The 23337-nt window shown below is 37.6% G+C and overlaps 1 protein-coding gene and 1 pseudogene across 1 annotated transcript; one reads left to right on the top strand and one right to left on the bottom strand.

The window, feature by feature from the left end:
• The first annotated feature begins 4244 nt into the window (after positions 1-4244).
• LOC124990592 (olfactory receptor-like protein OLF3) lies at positions 4245-5198 on the top strand. Its single transcript, XM_047560746.1, has one exon. The coding sequence runs from the start codon at positions 4245-4247 to the stop codon at positions 5196-5198; it is 954 nt and encodes a 317-aa protein (XP_047416702.1).
• A 2523-nt stretch (positions 5199-7721) lies between these two features.
• LOC124990591 (HIG1 domain family member 1A, mitochondrial-like) lies at positions 7722-8045 on the bottom strand (annotated as a pseudogene).
• Between the last annotated feature and the right edge of the window lie 15292 nt (positions 8046-23337).

The raw sequence follows: 23337 nt of genomic DNA, 5'->3' as shown, positions 1-23337 counted from the left end.
AAGTATAATGTTGTAATTCACATTCTTATTACTTTTGGGAATGAGATTAGCCAATGAGTCAGGTAGTGTAGGCATAGTTCTGAGTAAAATCAACCTCTCCAGCACAGTGCTTGCAACAATAAATATGGTTTTCTTCTCAAGGATCTTCTGCATGTCAGCTGTCTAAACAGTGTAATACTTTCACCTGGGCTACAAAGGAGACTGTGAAATGCCATGTACTGTATTGAAACTTGGAACAAAGATGGGGGACATTGGGTACTATTGGACAGTGAATAGTCTCAGTCATAGAGAAAAATTCATATGATCATATATTTGAAAATACTGAAGATGTTCAATAAACAAATTATTGGTAATAATGAGAAACTAGCAAAGTGACTGGGTGCAATTAAATCAGAAGTATTTCTACACTGAGGCAAAAACAGATTATAAAAAGTAAAAGAAAAAATTTCCACTTACAATAGCAGCATGAACTATATAAAAAAAAGTAAATCAAATAATATATATGAAAGACCTTAAAGAGAAACTCTAGTTAAAGACTGACATACAAGAAGACCTAATATAAGTGGAATGATGTCTGCTTCCAGATGTAAAATAATTAATATTTGAAAAATCTGCTTTGCTCAAGTGAGTAGTTGAATTCAAGGCAATAATGATCCATATCTATCACACATTTTTGAACATCACACTAATTAGGTTGATTTGAATCTTCATGTGAAATAAAAAAGTATCAAACAAGAATAATCAAAATTTTTTTCTGTTTTAGAATGAAGTGAACTAAAATGAGAGAATGACTATCCTAATATATCAGAGCATGTTATAAAGTAATTGCAGTTAAAACCCTGGTATTGGTACTGATAAAGACAAATGCATTGATGAATCAAAATGAAGCCATAAATGAAAACTCCTGTATATGAGAATCTAGTATGGCAAAAATTTGTGTTTTCAAATAAATTTAGGAAAAATGTGCAATACAAAATAAATGAGCTTGGGGAAAGAATAGGAAAAAGAATTTTTTTTCTGTTGTATACTATAAAGGAAAATTAATTCCTAATATCTAAATGTGAGAAAGTACCCTTTACAAATAAGTTTACATCTGTTCCTGCCTACATTCACATAAATAATGATAAAAGAATAAGAAATAAGATAATGAATCCACAAAGAGAAAATAAGGAAAATATGTTTTATGACAGGCTTCAGCAACATTTTGAGAGCTTGAAAATAACTTTTCCTTTTTTTTCTTCTCCCCTCCCCTCCCCATTCATCTTCTCTCTTCTTCCTTCTCCTTTTCAGGTGGGACTGACGGGGCTCCTTTGCACCCCTCTCTACAGCTCACACAGGCACCGTTCTACACACAGATGAATCATTCTTAGAAACTGGTTCTAGACCCTTAGTGGGAGAGGATGTCATTGCCATATGGTGCAGCACAAGCCAGAGAGAAGGTACAAGGAGTCAGGTTTCCTAGCTCTGCAAGCAGAGTACACCGTGGACATCTCCCCTCTCATTGCATTTCTATAGACTTTATTGCACAAGCCTTACCATTCTCACTATGAATGTTTTTCATAAAAGATGATGACAATTTTATGAAAAATTCCGAGAACTAAAATTTCTAAGTTATGAGCTAGGACAAGGTATGTCTTTCTTGAAGGAAAGGGAAAGGTGCAAGTCCTGAAAGTTTGTAGGATGTGGTGGTAGAATTCCAAACATAGAAAGCAGCCCAGGAGTAAGTATCTCACTAGGAACTGGAGGGAGAACATATACTTCTCATGCTCATATCAAATTATGCACACAGAGCATCCCAGCGGTCTTTTGATTGCCTGGACCAGGAGCTCTTGCTTGGAGGAACATGGACATGTGTGAACTGGAATAGAAAAGTAGCATGCTCATCAAGTGGGAGAAGGCATTCACTCTTCAAAGTGGAACTACTGAAAACAGATGTCGTTCCCTGGAGAAATTAAAGTTTGGTGCACTCCTGGCTGTGCCCCAGGGACAAGGAAGCCAAACTTCTACTTGCAAAGTTGAAAGCTAGGTTAGAATGTTAGGAGCAGAAGTGACCAGATGGAGGGAAAGGGAAAAGAAAAAAAATCTGATAAACAACATAATTGGCCCCTCGAGATCCCCTTCCTAAAGTTTGAGAAAGTTGCCTGTTCCAGCTGCACTGTCTTCAAAATTCCAAATGTCCCCAACCTCGCCAACCTTAGAAGGCACAGATGGCCTTCTCCACTCTCTAAAGGTGAGTTGAGAATATTTTTTGTTTCTTGACTCTTATTCAACATGGGTCATGAATCCAGTTTCCTGAAACCCATTGCTGTACTGTATTCTTTAAGACTAAGGGTTTGATGGCTTGATATAATTGTTCGCTAGTAGAAATATGTCCAAAGACACTATGTTCTAGATATTTTAGAGGGAGCCAGAACCCTCTGAGCAACTTAAGGGTTCCCAACCTGTGATGGGCTTGAGTCTTCTAACCAATCAGTTCCAGATTCACAGCTTTGGTCCCTGCCAGTCTGGCCTGGAGGCCTTTGCTTTGCTGAGGTCAGTGGAAAGACGACTCTCTAAGAGACCAACTATTGTTTACCCATACTAAATTTCTGGGGAACAATTATTATTATTTTTTTTTTTGGAACAATTCTTTAAAGTAGCATCTCTGTCTAACTTCCCACAATTGCCCATCTAGACTGGTTAGCATATAAGGTACTTCTCTAGGTCCCAGGGGTCTACATTTATATACTGGATAGGTTGCTTAGTTGGAGCATGTTTTTTAAAAATATTCTTACCTTTCAAGGTTATTTCCACTTGTGTATTCATTTACTATTTTTTTTTTAATTATTATTACCTAACTATGTACTTAAACCTCTGGGAAAGGGATCTATTAGGCCACTCTCCTGATTTAATAATGTGAAAGTTGATACGCTGCAGTTTTAGGGGAATACCTGTTTATCCATACATCACCAACCTGATGGAAAGGGTCTTTTAAAATGAAAATAGAATGTTTGAACTGCAGGAAAATGACCCAGTGACACAGATCTTTTATGCTAACTCTATTTAAAATGAAAATTTGTCTCAAGCACTGTAACCGGGTGGACTTGTTCATTCTCTAAGTATTCTGGGATAAAGAGGAGAGATGAGAGGGCAGTGCAAAAATGACAACCAACCTGACAGGGGCTGAGCTGAGGAAACAAGACCAGCACCCACCAGGCTTCCCCACGCACCCTCTGGCCCACATGCACCATTTCTTCCTGGTCCTTTGTGCTATCCTTTACAAAACAGATATGCTCTAACAACTGAAGAAGAAAAATCAAGCTCGTGTTGAGATAATTCAGTAATTCCATAGGTGTACCTTAGCTACATGTTTTTAATTTCTCTTTTGGTTAGGAATTTGGGGTTTTAAGTAAAATAAGTGAAGGAAAAAATTGTGTGTGTGAATATTCTGAAATTCTCACTGTTCTAACTTCTGTCCCTTTGTTCCTCTGCTATTTTGAGCAGGGATTCCACTATGATAGACCCAAATTCTAGAAAACCTTCCTTAAGAAAGTATTATTAAGTAGAAAACTGGCACCATGAAACACTTCATTAAATTCAACTTGGGGGACATGAGATTTATTTTAGCAGTTATGCATACTTTCCTTTATGTGATACCTGATTCTTAAAGTTCGCCATCTTGAGTTGGTTGGACCAATCAGACCACTGGTGTGAGGTAGGCAGGGAGGAAACTCTGCACTTGATACTCTAAAGTAAAAAGGAGGATACTCTAGTGTAAAAAATAGACTCAACTTTGCTTAATAACAAAGTTTATAAGATAATTTAAATATTCGGGGTATCATGGGTGTAATACCACCATAGAGGGGTAACTTGGGTTATGTCTGATAGTTCTAGAGGGGAAACCTGGTGAACTAAAAGAGGCTAAATGGTACTAGACATCATTTAGAACTGAGAAAAATATTCATGTGGACCCAAAACTTGCCTACTGCAAAACAGGAACCATTCCCTACAATAACCACTAAATTGAATAGTCTTAATTAACTTCATTATTTCCCTTTTCCCATTTAAGAGCATTTTTTGGGAAAAGTTATATTGCAATAAATTGATTTTGAGAATTTTTTTTCTTCCTTGGTTTTTAGTTGCACAGCTGGGTTCTACCATGCTTCTCAGCATGGAGGTGCTCAGGCAGAGCTCGGACGAGGTCTAAGTTCAGAAGGGCAGGCTCTCGGAGTGGTCTGCCCATCGCCTCTCCAGTGCCGAAGCTAATGGGCCAGAACATGAACAACCTGACATGGGTGAGTGAGTTCCTCCTGCTGGGGCTGTCCAACGACTGGGGCACCCAGGTTTTCCTCTTTGTTCTGATCCTGGCCATGTACGTGGTGATCACTGTGGGGAATTCCCTCATTATTCTTCTGATCAGACTGGATAGCAGGCTTCAGACTCCCATGTACTTCTTCCTCAGCGTCCTGTCCCTCGTGGACCTTTGTTATGGAAATAGTGTGGCCCCACAAATGTTGGCCCACTTGCTCTCAGCCCATAAGTGCATTCCATTCCTCAGTTGTGTGCTCCAGCTCTGCAGCTCCCTGGCATTGGGTGGTTCTGAGTTCTTCCTGCTGGGAGCCATGGCCTATGACCGCTACGTGGCTGTGTGTCACCCCCTGCACTACACAGTCATCATGCATAGAGGGATGTGCCTGGGACTGGCTGCTGGCTGCTTGGTGGCTGGTTTCTCAAATTCACTGATGGAAACAATCATCACCTTCCGACTTCCACTGTGTAGCAATGTGATTAACCACTTTGCCTGTGAGACCCTGGCTGTGCTTCGGCTAGCCTGTGTGGACATTGCCTTCAACCAGGTCATGGTGGCCCTCTCAGGATTCCTGGTCATCATGCTTCCCTGTTCCTTGGTTCTGTTCTCATACGCTCGTATAGTCTCTGCCATTCTGCGCATTCCTTCTGCTCAGGGACGTCGCAAAGCCTTCGGGACCTGCGCCTCCCACCTCACTGTGGTGTGCATGTGCTTCGGGGCCACCATCTTCACCTACCTGGGTCCACGCTCTGCCTCCTCGGTGGAGAAGGAGAAGATGGTTGCTCTGTTCTATGCTGTGGTGGCACCTATGCTGAACCCCTTGATCTACAGCTTGAGGAATAAGGAAGTTATGGCTGCACTCTGGAAACTTCTAGAGAAACTCAGAAAAAGGGTTAAGACCTGTGATTAAAATCATGGCATGACCAATATGATCCTACAACATGTACAATCAGAAAAATGATAAATCACACTCCATTTATGCATGATTTATCAAAAGGTATAAATGTAGTCTACTGTCATGTACAATAATTAGGACAAATAAAAAATATTTAAAAATCAAACAAGGGATAAAGTAAACATAGACAGAACGCCCGTGCTTACACCAAGAAAGTCTGTTATGATCAGATGTCTGTGGTCAAAACGTTCACGTGGTTAATAAATTTCCTCACATACACCAATTCCTGATGATTGATGTGTCGACTATCCCTGAGGTGGCCTCTGTTTAGAATGTCTTCTCTAGGGTATGCATTCAGTTTTGGATTTATTCTGCCTACTTTTCTCTTTTTTATGTGTCAAAGTCTAAAGGAAGATTCCCAGACGTATCCAACAGACCTGAGTTTTGATTCTTGTTCAGCCTCTCACTATGTGCTATCTGGCACCTTATTGAAGCATTTTTATGGCTGAGTTTTTCTTTTCTTTTCTCTTTCTCTCTCTCTCTCTTTTTTTTTTTTATTAGACATAACGTCTAAAATGCCTGCCATGCTGCCGAAACCTCAAAGGCATTGTTCTCTTTAGCTATGCCAACCTCTGTCCCCATCATGAATTACAAGGCTCCATTACTTTTCCCACTCCTCTGAAGGCTCTGAACTATCAGAAAATTGAGAGATGCACTAATCTTCCTAATGTGTGGCACATAAGTTTGCTTCCCCTTTGAAATGACTTCCAGAAATCACAGCTGCAATCAATTTGGACATTTTGAGATACCTTCTGGGGTCTGACCATTCCTGCAAAGAGAATTCTATACTGATTATAAATAAGCTGTGTAACATATGTGACATGCTTACTTTATTTTTGTAACAATACTTCTAAATGTATTTGTAAAAATAAACTACACTGTTCAGAATTTGTAAATAAGACATCCTTTTTCTGGTCTTTAAACTGTGATGTAGGCTAAGTGAATTCGTGGGGAAAAAATTACATTATCCAAAAGAATTTATGCAAACTTAAATTTCCATAAAATTTGTGTGTGTGTGTGTGTGTGTGTGTGTTTGTTTGTTTTATGAAGACGTGGCAATATTGATCATGAAACAAACAAACAAAATTTGGCAGCCATTAACTTATTAATAATATCATTTTTAAAAACTTGAAAAAATAGGAGAAGTTTCTAGAAGGGTCCATTTCACTTTTGCAGAAGATGAAGGGAAACTTTGATCTGATCTCACCAAGCTAACTATGCTTTCTCCTTCTTCCTCTCTTTCTCTGTCTCCTTTGCAGTACTGAAGAGTGAACACAGGCTCTCATGCACACTGGGCAAGTGCTGTACCACTAAGCTACACGGGCAGGCAGCCCTTTTTATTTTTTGAGACAGGTTTTTGCTAAATTTCCCATACTGACCTTGAATTTACCAAACCTTCTGCCTCAGCTTCCCGAGGAGCTGGGATTATAGCCATGTACCACCACGACCAACCAAGGCCTTCTTTTAATGCTTAATTTCTTCATGGGATAATTCTTAAGCTTCCTCATTTATTCTTTTTTTATGTGTTCATTTAAATTAATAACAATGCATATACCATGTTATCACCATGGAAAGTAAGTTCAGATTAGACAAGCAAATTTTATGCAGAATGCACTAACATTTTCTGTAGTTTATCAAAGTTTATGTATAATGTCTGAGCAGACTTGCTTGCTTATAAACTATTAATTGCTTCCATTTTAGGTAATTTGTTTAACCCTTTCAATTCTTACAGAGAAAATAAACATACTGCACACGTTAAAAAAGTGTTCTTCATTTACCTTTCTATCAGCACTTAAGATACACATTTCTAGTTCAAGATGACTTTAAAAATTATTCTAATACAACAACAAAAATATAATTCTGCAATTATGAAAGGGCTAACATAGAATCCATAATTAAGTCATTCTCATATTTATAAGGATGATTCTGAAATAAATTCTATTTTTATGCAATTCTGTTGTAAGCTTTCCAGGTATGGTTTAAAGACACCCTCATACGCACACATACACACACACACACACACACACACTCAGTTGTGGGAAGATTTATAAGTTATACTTCATGCACTTTTGTGAAAGAGTTCTTCAAGAGTCAACTAACACTAAACAACTGAATTTCTTAGATCAGTTCATGAGGCAAGCAGAAAAACGTTAAATAGGATTCCCACCAAAGATCCAAAACTTGTGTGTAATAGTCTGTAGCAAATTGGTAGTATGTCAGGACTAGTCTGCTGTCTTCTTTAGAAGTAATTTCTGTCATAAGCATTTAAGAAGGTGACTGTCGTAATGCTATCAAGTGTATGTGGGTGATGTATTTATTTTGTGTTAACTTGACTTCCCTGAATGACCTGGTCAGTGAATTAGTCACTAATAATTTGGACACCGAGCAAATCAATACTGTAAGAAAAGAAGCCATTATTCAAAATACCACTCAAATGATTTATTTTTGACATAAACATATAACCTTGACATGATATGTCTAACAAAAATAAGCACTTCCAACAAGACCAAGACAGCACCTCTTCTTCCAAGGTTTAGGTTTTGCCCAGAATTCCTGATACATGGAATGACCCATTGGAGAGTCATTGCTCCTACAACAAGGCCTTGGCTGCCAAGCACGTGGATCAGGTGAATGGACATTTTAGTATCTCCTCTGTTCGCCAATTTGTATAACCCACATGTGACCCTACTGCAAAACCTGCCATTCTGGCAGGTAAAATGGTGCCTATTTAGCTTTTTGGATAAGTTTAGATCCCTGAGCTTCGTTGTATGAAGAAAGAGAAACATCTATGTTAGCTGACATGGTGATTACTTAAAGAAACTTCTGAAAGCAACAAAACCATTCACCACGGGACCAGCTTCTTCTCACTTATTCTTGATAGTCTCCTATTCTTCAACATGTGTGTCCTATGGAAATATAGCTAATGTGAAAAGATATTTAAAAATTTAATTCCTACCTAAAATCACAATTTTTTGATTTACTATGCCTTTCCAGTGGAAAAAGAATCTCTATCTTTGGCTTTCAAACTTGTTGGAACATCTCTTTGCACATTAGACATGATATTTGGAGGGCAAAGACTTCATCTTTTGTATCCTGTAGACCTATTGCCTAATGAAGTATATGGTGTGTAATAGTGAATCTGTAAACATTGCTGAGTGAAAGAATTAGAGAACTGATTGTTACTGACCAAAGACTTTTCTTTCATATAATAATTACATGATGTAAAATTATTTCAAATTTTAAAAGCTAGTTAAAATTTCTTTCTGCTTTCTTAATTATATTTTTATAGGATACTATATAAATATGTACTAAGAAAGGCATTTTTTAAATTATTTTCTTATTTTTACAGACTGCATTTTGCTTCAATGTACACAAATGGGGTACAACTTTTTGTTTCTATGGTTGTGCACAATACACATTCACACCATTCATGTAATAATATATATATACATAGGATAATACTGTCTGTCTCATTCCACCATTTTTAATACCCCTGCCCACTCCCCCCTCTCATTTCCCTCTATGTAATCTAAAGTTCCTCCATTCTTCTCTCATCCCCACTCCCCCACCCCCATTATATATCATCATCCTCTTATCAGTGAAAACATTTGACCTTTGTTTTTTTGGGGATTGGCTTATTTCACTTAGCATGATATTCTTCAATTCCATCTGTTTACCTGCAAATGCCATAATGTTATTCTTCTTTATGACTGAATAATATTCCATTGTGTACATATACCACAGTTTCTTTATCCATTCATCTGTTGAAGGGCATCTAGGTTGGTTCCACAATCTAACTATTTTGAATTGAACTGCTATAAACATTGATATGACTGTGTTACTATAGTAAGCTAATTTTAAGTCCTTTGGATATAAACTGAGGAGTGAGATAACTGGGTCAAAAGGTATATCCATTCCAAGTTTTCTGAGGAATCTCCTCCACACTGCTTTCCAGAGTGGCTGCACTAATTTGCAACTCAACCAGCAGTGTAAAAGTGTGCCTTTTTACCCACATCTTCACCAACAGCTGTTATGCCATACAGAAATTGCTGTTGCTATTGGATGCAAAAATGCCACTGAAATCTAACTGAAAGTGAAATGATAATAATACGAAAAAAAAAAAAAATCTAAATTCTGTGCACCAAGAAGAAAGAACTAACGCTTTGAAGCAATGCTTTTGGAAAAGTAAAAAATCACTCTGGGTCTTCAGAGTTTTCTTGATTGTGCACTAATATTTAAGTAGATCACATGGTTTTTGTTTTCCAGCTCCACCATTATATATTTTTTTAAACTTTAGTATTACTCAATGTATTTTACAAATATTGCCTGAACACTCATTATTTGTCTCTGCAAGTTGTTCTGATTGTAAAGTATAAAATTTTTCTGAGTTTAATTACCACGCATTTTCTTTGGATTTTTGATAAATATTAAAGATTTAGCTCATTTAATAATTTACATGATTTTTGCTTAAAACAAATACACAATAAGTAAAATGAAGGCTTAAAAGCCAACAAACACAATTTTATAAGTTGAGGAAAGAAATTAGTCACAAATACCTGTCTATATCACCAGGATATCAAGAAAAGTAAGAAGTAAAAATGTTGAAAATCTATGTGTGTTAAGATTTTCTTTGAGTCTCCGCAATTGCAATTAGTATTACCATTTTACCATCAGCAGGAAGAGGAAAATTTGGAGCATGGGAAATTCTGATACAGCCCAGCCTCCCACTGAAGGATTGCTTTACGACATCCCTGCCGATGGCTAGCCACTTCTCCCTCAGCCAACACCTCCAGGAGCAAGGATTGACTACTTCAGGAGTTGAGGGTTCTGTAGTTGAAGTCCTTCAGTTGATCAGTTTTTCTTACAGTAAAATCTGTTTCTTTGTAAAGTTCACTTATCTTCAATCTTAATCCATGTTCATGATTTATAAATCTATACTTTCACCCCATACATATGCATGTCTTATAGGTCCCACAAGTTCAACATATCCAAAACGGTCCCCCTTCATTTACCAAATGAAACCTCACCACTGGGTGAATGTGTCACCACTCACTAAGTTAGTCATGACTGAAAACTGACAGTCTTGATTATTTTTTTTCTTTATCCCCCTTTCTCAGTCCAACAGGACCTAGGTATCATTGACTTACACTTTGTATCTTTTTTATTTTTATCCATCTTTCTCCTTCCCCACCAGAATCACCACAGTCCAATTCTCTGCTACTCTTTGGTGAATCGCTGCAATAATATCCTTATTTTTCAACACCCTTACTTCTTCATCTCCAATTTTTTTTCTCCATATATCAGTCAGAATACTTTGGTTTTTCAAATGAAAGGTCTGAATATAGCTGTTCTCTGTAGTTAATTTTTCTAATGGCACTCCATGGTCATTAGCATAAGATGCTAAATTCTTATCAGGATCCAAGGCTCCTGCATGTCGGGACCCTGCCCCACTCGATAGCCTGGTCTTGAACCCTCCATCCATCCTCTCTCTTCCAGGCACACGGGACTCATCTGCCTCCTTGAGCATCTCCTTCTCCCCTCACAGGGCCATCTCTTCACACTTGCTTCCTCCCTTCACTTTGCAAACTGGCAAAAACCAGGAAGGTTTCCCTCAGCCTTGACCCATGCTACCACTCGGCAGGGGTCCCCCCATATAATAACAAGTGGCGTCTTCAACCCTTCCATAAATGATTGCAACTTTAGAACTTTCAACACTTTTTGTGCCCTACATGAGTGCCATATCCTGAATTAAACAATATATGACTCAATATTAGTTCAGACCAGTATATTTCATTATTTTTTTTAAAAAAGCAAATTTCCTTTAAAATGCACACTATTTTAATTCTGCCAGAGTAGCTTCTGCTTCTGCTACGTCTAGCTTTAATTGTTGGAGATCTACTCCTTCTGTGTCTCTTTTTCCCTTTAGGGGAAAAAGACCAAGATCCTGAGCTAGAACTGTATGAAGAAGCTACTCTCACAGAATTAAAGTAGAGTGCAATAGGGCTAGGGTCAAGATTAGAGAGAGGAGAAGATCCCACAGGAGTAGCCTTGAAAGAGAAGGAAGACGAAATCAGAGTCCTTCCCAACAGAGGCGTAGAATCGAAGTCGTTGGAGGGATAGAAAAACCAGTTGTTCCAGTTTTAGGAGTCAAAATAGACATAAAATTGAGGCTCAATGTGGAAATCTTAGTGGGAGCAGTCATAAGCCTAAAGGTGAGGCTAAAGAACAAGAGAGAAAAAGGAAAGGAGCCAAAGTGTAGGTAAAGATGGGAGAAAAAAAGACAAGGAAAGGGAACAGGATAAAAGAAAAGAGAAACAACACAGGGGAGAAAAAGATTTTAAGTTCAGTAGTCAGGATGGCAGTTAAAAAGGAGACGAGGAAGTGAAAGAGCATTCTCTAGGAGTGGTTCCAAATCTGTTGAAATACTAACCCATGATTCTAGACGGGATGGTAAGAAAAGTACCACCAAAGACAGTTAAAAGCCTTCATGCTCTGATTCTAGTGGAAGGAGCAGTTCCCAGTCTCCAGGAAGTAGCCAAGAAAAGGAGGTTAAGAAGCCTCATCATAGTCCATCACGATCCAGGGAGAACTCTCAAAGGTCTGCTAGAAGGCAAGCCGCAAGCACGTCTGAGTCCCGATCAAGGTCAACAAACTCCTGTCCTAAGCGCTGAGGAATGATGTGGCAAGAATGCCATGATGTTCTTTTAAAAACTTCCCTGCATCTTAAGAGGCACATAAAGGCACAGAGTCATAGAGGCACACTGTGGCTGTGTAGGTGAAACCAGAATCTTTTCTTTTTTAAATCTGTAAATAGGTGTACTTTTTCCAAATGCTGCTCCAAGTTACTTAATAGGATTTCTTTGTATTACTTTTTTTTTTCAAAAAATAGTGCATAATAAGACTATAAACATGCCATTCTTTCAGCTGTAACATTCTTAAAATTATTCTCGAATACACTGTGATGTCAATAAAGCTCTTCAGTTCATTTTTGTTAAACTCTTGCCCCTTAATTTTATGATTTTTAATCTAAGGAACGTACTTTTATAAAAAGACAGTTGGAATTTTGTATAACATGTTTTCAGGTACTTCCTCCTACTTCCCCCAAATGAAATGGTTTTAACATAGTAGTTTGTCAAAGTTTGTAAATTGTACCCATGGACTTGACAATTTCTAATTTTAAGGATATGGAAGAGGGCCAGAAACAGATCTTTACTTTTCTTTTGGAAGGATTTAATCAGCTTTCTGAACTTATTTTGAGGATTTTCAAGTAATTTATTCTCTATGTGTATAAAATATTGGTTCATTCCTGTAAAATGAAATTGCTAGAATCAATCAAGCCAGTGTACCAGTAGTTATTTGTAATGAATGATTGTGTTTGACACTAATAGTCAAGTCTGGAACTATATTTTAGAGTCCACTTCTGTTTTACAAGTATATTTAAACACCTTGGAGTTATTATAGAATTAGAACTTACAATTCAATATATATATTTATATTTTTAAAGTATAATATGACCTCGACTCAGTGGAGAAATGTTGTATATGCAGGTTTGTGTCAATTACATAACATAAAAATTGTCCAAAAAAACAGAATATTTGAGGCCCCCCCCTAGGTTTTACTATGGAAAAATATGCATAACATAACATTTGTCATTTTAGCCATTTTTAGTGTAAGATTCAGTGCATCAATTGTATTTGTGATTGCTGCATGACAATCACTACTATTTCCAAAATTTTCATCACCTCATTTTTTATTTCATTGATTTCCTAAGACCTGTGTCTTATACACTGGTTACAAAGTCTTCTCAAGCACTGGACTCTGCTTTTTTTTTATTGTAAACAAATGGGATACATGTTGTTTCTCTGTTTGAACATGGAGTCAAGGCATACCATTTGTGTAATCATAAATTTACATAGGGTAATATTGTTTGATTAATTCTGTTTTTTTTTTTTTTTGCTTCCCACCCACCCCTCCCACCCCTCTTTTCTCTCTATACAGTCCTTCCTTCCTCCATTCTTACCACCCTCCTTATCCCTAACCCTAAACCTAACCCTAACCCTAACACTAACCCCTCCCACCCCCCATTATATGTCCTCATCCGCTTATCAGCGAGATCATTCATCCTTTAGTTTTTTCAGATTGGCTTATCTCACTTAACATGATATTCTCCAATTTCATCCATTTGCCTGCAAATGCCATAATTTTATCATTCTTCATGGCGGAGAAATAGTCCATTGTATATATATGCCACAATTTCTTTATCCATTCATCAACTGAAGGACATCTAGGTTGGTTCCACAATCTGGCTATGGTGAATTGAGCAGCAATGAACATTGATGTGGATGTATCTCTGTAATATGCTGATTTTAAGTCCTTTGGGTATAGGCCAAGGAGTGGGATAGCTGGGTCAAATGGTGGTTCCATTCCAAGCTTTCTGAGGAATCTCCATACTGCTTTCAGAATGGCTGCACTAATTTGCAACCACACCAGCAATGTATGAGTGTTCCTTTTTCCCCACATCCTTGCCAACACCTATTGTTGCTTGTGTTCTTGATAATCGCCATTCTAATTGGGGTGAGATGGAATCTTAGGGTAGTTTTGATTTGCATTTCTCTTATTACTAGAGATGTTGAACATTTTTTCAGATATCTGTTGATTGATTGTACATCTTCTTCTGTGAAGTGTCTGTTCATTTCCTTAGCCCATTGTTGATTGGATTATTTGTATTCTTGCTGTAGGCTTTTTTGAGTTCTTTATAGATTCTGGAAATTAGTGCTCTATCCTAACTATGAGTGGCAAAGATATTCTCCCACTCTGTAGGCTCTCTCTTCACATTACTGATAGTTTCCTTTGCTGAGAGAAAGCTTTTTAGTTTGAATCTATCCCAGTTGTTGATTCTTGCTTTTATTTCTTGTGCTATGGGAGTCCTGTTGAGGAAGTCTGATCCTAAGCCAACAAGTTGAAGGTTTGGGCCTACTTTTTCTTCTATAAGATGCAGGGTCTCTGGTCTGATTCCGAGGTCCTTGATCCATTTTGAGTTGAGTTCTGTGTAGGGTGAGAGATAGGGGTTTAATTTCATTCTATTGCATATGGTTTTCCAGTTTTCCCAGCACCATTTGTTGAAGAGGCTATCTTTTCTCCATTGCATATTTTTGGCACCTTTGTCTAGTATGAGAAAATTATATTTATTTGGGTTTGTGTCCATGTCCTCTATTCTGTACCATTGATCTACCTTTCTATTTTGGTACCAATACCATGCCGTTTTTGTTACTATTGCTTTGTAATAGAGTTGAAGATCTGGTATTGCGATACCCCCTGCTTCACTCTTTCTACTGAGGATTGCTTTAGCTATTCTGGGTTTTTTATTCTTCCAGATGAATTTCATAATTGCTTGCTCTATTTCTGAAAGGTACATTGTTGGGATTGGAATTGGAATTGCATTGAATCTGTATAGCACTTTAGGTAGTATGGACATTTTGACAATATTAATTCTGCCTATCGAAGAACATGGGAGATCTTTCCATCTTCTAAGGTTTTCTTTAATTTCTTTCTTTAGTGTTCTGTAGTTCTCATTGTAGAGGTCTTTCACCTCTTTTGTGAGATTGATTCCCAAGTATTTTATTTTTTTCGATGCTATTGTGAATGGGGTAGTTTTCCTAATTTCTCTTTCTGAAGATTCATCACTTATGTATAAAAATGCATTGGATTTATGAGCATCGATCTTGTAACCTGCTACTTTACTGAATTCACTTGTGAGTTCTGAAAGTTTTCTGGTAAAATTTCCAGGTTCCTCTAAATATATGATCATGTCATCAGTGAACAGGGATAGTTTGAGTTCTTCTTTTCCAATTCGTATCCCTTTAATTTCTTTGGTCTGTCTAATTGCTCTGGCTAGAGTTTCAAGGATGATATTGAATAGAAGTGGTGAAAGAGGGCATCCCTGCCTTGTTCCAGTTTTTAGGGGGAATGCTTTCATTTTTTCACCATTTAGAATAATATTGGCCATGGGCTTAGCATAGATGGCCTTTACAATGTTAAGGAATGTTCCCACTACCCCAATTTTTTCTAGTGTTTTGAGCATGAAGGGATGCTGTATTTTATCAAATGTTTTTTCTGCATCTATTGAAATAATCATGTAACTCTTAACTTTAAGTCTGTTGATATGGTGAATTACATTTATTGATTTCCTGATGTTGAACCAACCTTGCATCCCTGGGATGAAACCCACTTGATCATGGTGCAATATCTTTTTAATATATTTTTGTATGCGATTTGCTAAAATTTTGTTGAGAATTTTTGCATTGATGTTCATTAAGTATATTGGTCTGAAAATTTGTTTCCTCGATGTGTCTCTGTCTGATTTAGGTATCAGGGTGATATTGGCTTCATAGAATGAGTTTGGGAGGGTTCCCTCCTCTTCTATTTCATGGAATACTTTGAGGAGTATTGGAATGAGCTCTTCTTTAAAGGTTTTGTAGAACTCGGCTGAGAACCCATCTGGTCCTGGACTTTTCTTTGTTGGTAGGCTTTTGATGACCTCCTCTATTGCATTGCTTGAAATTGATTTATTTAAGTTGTGTGTGTCCTCCTCGTTCAGTTTAGGTAATTCATATGTCTCTAGAAACTTGTTGATGTCTTCGAGGTTTTCTGTTTTGTTGGAGTATAGATTTTCAAAATAGGTTCTAATTATGTTTTGTATTTCAGTCGTGTCTGTTGTGATATTTCCTTGTTCATTCCGAATTTTAGTAATTTGAGTTTTCTCCCTCTTTCTCTTTGTTAGTGTGGCTAAGGGTTTATCAATTTTGTTTCTTTTTTCAAAGAACCAACTATTTATTTTGTTAATTTTTCCGATTGTTTCTTTTGTTTCAATTTCGTTGATTTCGGCTCTGATTTTAACTATTTCCTGTCTTCTACTAGTCTTCTACTACTTTTGGTGTTGGTCTGCTCTTCTTTTTCTAGGGCTTTGAGCTGTAGTGTTAAGTCATTTATTTGTGGATTTCTACTTCTTTTGTTGAATGCGCCCCATGAAATAAATCTTCCTCTAAGTACTGCTTTCATAGTGTCCCAGAGATTTTGATATGATGTGTCTTTGTTCGCGTTTACTTCTAAGAATTTTTTTATTTCCCTCCTGATGTCTTCTGTTATCCATTCATCATATAATAGCGTATTATTTAATCTTCAGGTATTGGAGAAGTTTCTGTTTTTTATTCTGTCATTTATTTCTAATTTCAACCCATTATGATCTGATAAAGTACAAGGTAGTATCTCTATCTTTTTGTATTTGCTAACAGTAGCTTTGTGGCATAATATATGGTCTATTTTAGAGAAGGGTCCATGTGCTGCTGAGAAGAAAGTGTATTCGTTCTTTGTTGGATGGTAAATTCTATATATGTCGGTTAAGTCTAAATTGTTGATTGTGTTATTGAGATCTATGGTTTCTTTATTCAATTTTTGTTTGGAGGATCTGTCCATTGATGAGAGAGGTGTGTTAAAATCGCCTAGTATTATTGTGTTGTGGTCTATTTGATTTCTGGAATTAAGAAGGATTTGTTTGACGTACATGGATGAGCCAATGTTCGGGGCATAGATATTTATGATTGTTATGTCTTGCTGATTTATGCTCCCTTAAGTAGTATGTAATGTCCTTCTTTATCCCTTCTGACTAGTTTTGGCTTGAAGTCCACATTATCTGAAATGAGGATGGATACTCCAGCTTTTTTGCTGTGTCCGTGTGCATGGTATGTTTTTCCCCATCCTTTCACCTTTAGTCTATGGGTATCTCTTTCTATGAGATGAGTCTCTTGCAGGTAGCATATTATTGGATTTTTCTTTTTAATTCAATCTGCCAGTCTAAGTCTTTTGACTGATGAGTTTAGGCCATTAACATTCAGGGTTATTATTGTGATATGATTTGTATTCCCAGTCATTTGACTCATATTTGTTTTTTGACATGATTTGGTTTCTCCTTTATTTGGCTATTCCTTTAGGCTAGTTCCTCCCGTTGCTGCCCAGGCCAAGCTTCACCTGGTGGGGGAGACTCACCCCGTGGCTCTATTTTAGTCTGAGTCTCTCAATGCCTCCCCTTCTTGAATCCTGGGTTCTGGAGCGACAGGAAATGCAGTCACCCTCTAATCTGCCATCTTGGATCGCCTCTGGACTCTGCTTTTAAAGGAAGGTATTTCCATGGCTTTTCTACTCATTCTACCTGGAAAGATTATTTTATTTTGATTCTACAATTAATTGCATTAGTTTGGTCTTTACGTTTTATAGGTATAATAAGCATGAGAAAATAGCAAATAAGACATGTCCATACATATTGCTGCAAACCTATCTGGGTATTGATTAACAACCCTTATTGAACAGATTTTGTATATGATTTTAAATGTACTTTTTTAAATTTAATTTTTATTTATTTATTTATTTTAAATTTTGAGACAGCTCACTAAGTTGCTGAGGCTGACTTTAAACTTGCCATCCTCCTGCTTCAGTCTCCTGACCTGCATCCTGCTTACCTTAAAACAGATTATTCGAATGTGTTGAATCATTTTATCTAGGAGGATATAAAAAGACATTTTCAAATACCTTTTCAATTGTTGTATCTTAGTGCTTGATGTTGTTACATTTAAGTGTGTGAAATTTACATAGGAATAGTTCTTGTTGCTGTGAGACCTGTCTAATAATCAGTTAGAATTCCAGTCTATTCTTGTGCTCCCCACCCCAAGATCCTGAGAGTCCCCAGGGATGTTGGTAGAGAATTAATGTATTTAAGTTGGATTAGTTCTAGATTTTTCAGAACTCCTCCAAGGATGACTGTGCGAGTGTCATAAAAGAAAAATTATCTTGCATATCATGACCAAGGCCTGTGTCCCATGAATTTTCTCCAGACTCACTTTTCAGTAGCATGTGCTTCTTTTTTTTTTTTTTTTTGGGTGCTGGGGATCAAACCCAGTGCCTTGTGCTTACAAGGCAAGCACTCTACCGACTGAGCTATCTCCCCAGTCCCTGCATGTGCTTCTTAAAACCATATTCATCAACACAGGGGTAAAAGGTGTCTGAGTTGTATCATTTACACTCGAAACTCCACATGTGCATTGAGAGGTGGGATAAGGAGAGAGAGAAAGGAAGGGGGAAAGACTGGTAAATGGTCAGGTACATTCATATAGACCAAAATAACAGGAGCAAATCATTTACTAAAAAAAGAAGTGGTTTTCAGGGAAATTGAAGAGTAGGCCTGAGTATGTGTTTCTGTGGCTCTGAATGTTACAGGGCAATAAAGTCCCTCTGACATTCTCGGACACAGTGTCTGGTCTTCCTGGAGTTACTGAGAACTTCTAGGAAGCAACTGTGCTATCGCCACATTCTGAACTCTCAGTGTATCCACTTGGGCCTGGGAATTTTGAGTTTTCCTTTCCCTTTAAAAGCCATGTGCAATGTCACTGTCTTCAAAGCATAGATTCAGAATTGTCCTCATCTGTACTTTCCTGAATTGCAACTTTCAGACCCCCAATAACGTTATTTTGCTTTTAGTTTCTGGGTTTGAATCAAAGTCCCAACCAAAACCACCTCCAAAATCCTTTTAGTGTCAATATGCCCACCTGTCAATACAGGAAGTAAAGTCAGTATGACATTAGTGAAATTCATCTGGTTTCCAGTGAGTACTAACAGCAGGTGACTAATGTCCACACACAGTGCTTAAGAATTCATCTTAGAATTTTGCCATGAGGGCAAGTTTGTGTTTGCAGGTTCATGCTCTGGATTTTGAAAATTTAAGGCAAAAAAAATCTACACCTTTTGGTCTTTATACTTATGGTACAGATTTTATTTTCTATGGTTCCTCACAGATTGTGAATGGGGATTGTGAAATGGCATTTAACAAATTTTCCAGAATTCTACAACAAAATTCAGAACCTGGGAGAATGCAATTAACTTATAATAACTAGTGTGTGTGTGTGTGTGTGTGTGTGTGTGTGTGTGCATTTGTTAAGAAGAAATCATTTTTTTGCATTGCCTTTCCTTTCCTTCATTTCCTTTGATGGATAGATAAATTTTACATTTTGTCTCCTGGCCATCCTTATATTAAGGTCAGATTATTTTCTATAAACAGAGTCAGTCCTAATCTTTTCCTGTTCCTTATTTCAGATATTTCTATTTTTCAAATTCTTCACTATTTTGTTAGTATTTGAAGTCATCCTTGCTTGTCATATTTGCAGGTTCATGTTTAACCTCTGTATTCAGATAAGGTCACATGACCATAATCTTAAATAGATTTTCTCATAATGTTCAAGATTGGTTAAAAATAGATAGGTTTGATTATTTTGGTTTCCTTAGAGGTTTTCTCTTTTTATTTTTTGTTAGAACTGTTTTCAATGAAACAAGTGGAAATTTTTAACCATTTATATTGAGGGAAACAATTTCATGGAGAAGACTTCAACCTCAGGAAGGCATGGTATTCTAAGAAAAAGCATTTAGCCACCCTTCCAACCCTGTTTCAAGTTGCCACTACCATATTCAAAGAGAAAGCAAAGTAAGATAAAAATTTCATCAATATTAGATCTGAGCAATATTTCTAACCACAAAGTTTGAAAGACTTCATTTCAGAATTGCCAAATAATACCCAATTAAAGCATCAAGGCAGACACAAAAGTTCTTTCTAAAACAGAAGTGATATTATGATAAAATGAGTAGAAGACTTCTGGAAAATTGGTAAATTTTTCCCTAGTTAAGAGAGAAGACTAGATCTGGGAAAGCCAGGGGTAAAAATAGCACTTGTGTCATTAGGAATCATTTTTTTTTTTCCCAACATAGATCTATAGTGTTTGAAAGTCATAAAGGAAAGGCTAGAAGATAAACAGTTGTTTATTTTATTAATTTTGCTGCCTGCTCAACCAACAAGCTCACTCAGATGTGGGAAAATCCTTTCAAACCTGTTGAAGGCAAAAGTAAAAGTAACCGTGGACCAAGGAAGAGACTGGGATCAGTGTGGCAGCAGACTTCATTTGTACTACTGTGAGTGAAGAGCATTGGAAGTTCATCAACAGGGAAATATAAATTTGTACTCTTCAGATGATGGGTTTTCTGCCCTGACAAATCAGTTATGTGCAGTTAACAGAACCAAAGTTGATCTTATCTCATTTCATATCAGCTTAACACTGATGACTCTCTAACACCCATGCTATTCCAGTGACCTTCACTTTGATTTCCACAGATCCAAACACAAACTCTACTTTGATTCCCCCACCAAAATAGTCTTCCAAAGATTGCTCAATAAATAGCATTGCTTTCTTCCAATCTCTTGTTCCTCTGTTTTCTCGTAATGCATATCCAGTCCATCAGCAGTTCGTCCTATTAGCTCTACTATACATACTGACCTTAGGACTTTGAATCTTGCTACAGTGGAGCATTTTATATCAGACAGTGACTCCCACTGAAGACAATTTGAAAAACTAGATATAAATGTGAAAAGGATACCTTCCTGGAAGAATTAGAGAACTTTCTAGGCAAAAATTCAAAATGCAACATCAAAAAGAGAAGGAAGAGCAAAAACACCAGCCCCACATTCAGCAACCCCTTGTTTTCCAGTTTTATAGTAGTCAAGAGACTGAAAATGAAGAATAATTATGATCACTTCACAGAGCTGGGATAGCTCTACTTACATTTCAGACCCATCAAGGAATATCTTACCCATCTGTCAGCTGGGATTCCCGAACCACTATTTTCTAGGAGTAAAGATGAAGAGCAAAAGCGCAGCCATCTGTATTCCAGGAAGCTCATTTGAGGTGATCGGTCCCTAAGATTATTGCCTGCTAGAAGTCAAATAAAACCTCTCTTGGGGAGGGTAACATCATGTCAAGCCTCAAATTTTACTGTCAAGCTTATAATTTTTTCAGACACATTGTCCAACAGGCAATAAAAAGTACATGTCATAGAAAATAAGACAAAAATTCTGAAAAGGAAAAAAACAACCGATGGCAAAAATAATCTCAGTGAAATATAGCTATTGGTGCTATCTGACAAAACTTTAAAATAACCGAATAGGGCTGGATGTGGTGGCACACACCTGTAATCCCAGCTATTCAGGAGGCTGAGGCAGGAGGATCACAAGTTTGAGACCAGTCTGGGCAACTTAGTGAGAGACCCTGTCTTAAAAAAAAAAAAAAAAAAAAAGGAGGAGGTGGGGAGGGGGATAAGTATGTGGTTCAATGGTAAAGAACCCCTGAGTTCAATCCCCAGTACTCCCACAAAAAAAGAAAGATTAACACATTGATATATTTACAAAGACAGAATCCATTTTGTACAACATTGAAGAATCAAATGTTCCAGGTCGGGTGGCACATGCCTTTAATCCCAATACTCTGGAGGCTGAAGCAGGAGAAACACAAGTTCAAAACCAGCCTCAGCAACTTAGTGAGGCCTTCAGCAATGTAGAGAGACATCATCTCCAAATAAAAAATAAAATAGTTCCGGCTGTGGCCCAGTAATTAATTGACCCTGGATTAAATTCCTGATACAAAAAAAAAAAGGTATTTCTAGATTTGAAAAAGAAAAGGAAAAGAAAATTTAAAAATTTAATAGGTTCAAATAGTAAATTAGGACTCAGAAAAATTTGGGAGACAGAAGAAAAGTCAGTTAAAAGAATATCATGCTAAGTGAAATTAAGCCAATCCCAAAAAACCAAAGGACGAATGTTTTCCCTGATAAGTGGATGATGACATATAATGGAGGTGGAGGTTGGGGGGATGAGAGAAGAAAGGAGGAACTTTATGTAGAGGAAAATGAGAGGGGGGGTATGAAAAATGGTGGAATAAGACAGACATCATTACCCTATGTACATGTATGATTACACGAATGGTATGAATCTACATCTTGCACAACCATAGAAATGAAAACATGTACCCCATTTGTGTACAATGAATCAAAATGCAGTCTGTAAAAGTAAAACAGTAATTAAAAAATAAAATAAAACAGTAACATGACTCAGTTCTGAGGGTATATAGCTCAGTGGTAGAGCACTTGGTCACTGTGTTCAAGGTGATAGGTCTGATCCCCAATACCATAAAAAAATTAAAAATAACTTCACTCACTGGAAAAGTAAATGAAAGAAATTTATAAAGAGCATGAATGATTTTTGAGGCATTGCAAAAAGGTCTAAATTGGACATGATGAAGGTCTGCCATACAAGGCTCAGAATGAGAGAAGGAAGAAAATGGACAAAGGAGTATGTCATAAACAGATGACCAAATATTTTCCAAAACCAGGTAAAGTCATGGGCCACAGGCAACAAGAATTACAAATTTTGAACAGGAGAATACAACAGATCCATACTGAGATATATTCCAGACCAACATAGAAAAGTAGAAGCAAAAAGTTGTCTCCCCCAAAAGAAGGAATGGAAATCCCTCTGCTCCTACCACCAGCCTTGTGAACAAAGTCAACACCAGTTCACCTCCAGGGAAAGGTCAGGAAAACTTCCTGCCACTTGACCAAGGCACATTGCTACTGAGGACCAGTTCAGGGAAATGCAGTCTGCCCTTAGGGGAGGTGTAGACATTTGTTCAGGCAGGATCCTGATAGGAATAAAGTGCACCAGGAAAGGGGTGAGAACTCCCACCCACCACCAGCCAGCCACAGGTACCAAGTAGAGTTTGGCTTCCACCGTGGGTGGGATAATGTTGGAACCCCAAAACTCATGTCTGGGGTTTACAGGGATAAGACTGAGGTGGGGCCAGGGAAACCAAGAGTGTCCCCACCCCTCCCATAAGCTTCACATCAACTAAAGATCAGCAACATGTACTTCTGGAGGAGGGGTGGCATCATGAAGAGAGAAGCTGTCACAAAGGCGCTGCCCTGCTTGGCTAAAGCTGGGTGGAGCAGAGACATAGATGAGGATACGCTCCTCTCCATCCACTCCTCTCCATCCGCTCCTCTCAGGCTCAACAAAGCTGCAGCAGCCCCCTGCAGGAAGAATTTGATATCTGTGGAGCACCGAAGATACCAACAATACCCAGATCATCTCAAATACCTACACGAACAGCCTGATGGAAGCAGAGGCACCCCATTTAGAAGTATAAAAACTACTTACTCCAGTCTCGATGGT

Source organism: Sciurus carolinensis, chromosome 8 (genome assembly GCF_902686445.1).
Source record: "Sciurus carolinensis chromosome 8, mSciCar1.2, whole genome shotgun sequence".
In the NCBI taxonomy this organism is placed as follows: Eukaryota; Metazoa; Chordata; class Mammalia; order Rodentia; family Sciuridae; genus Sciurus; species Sciurus carolinensis.
The sequence above is the reverse complement of the archived record's forward strand: the minus strand, read 5'-3'. Positions and strand labels throughout refer to the sequence as shown.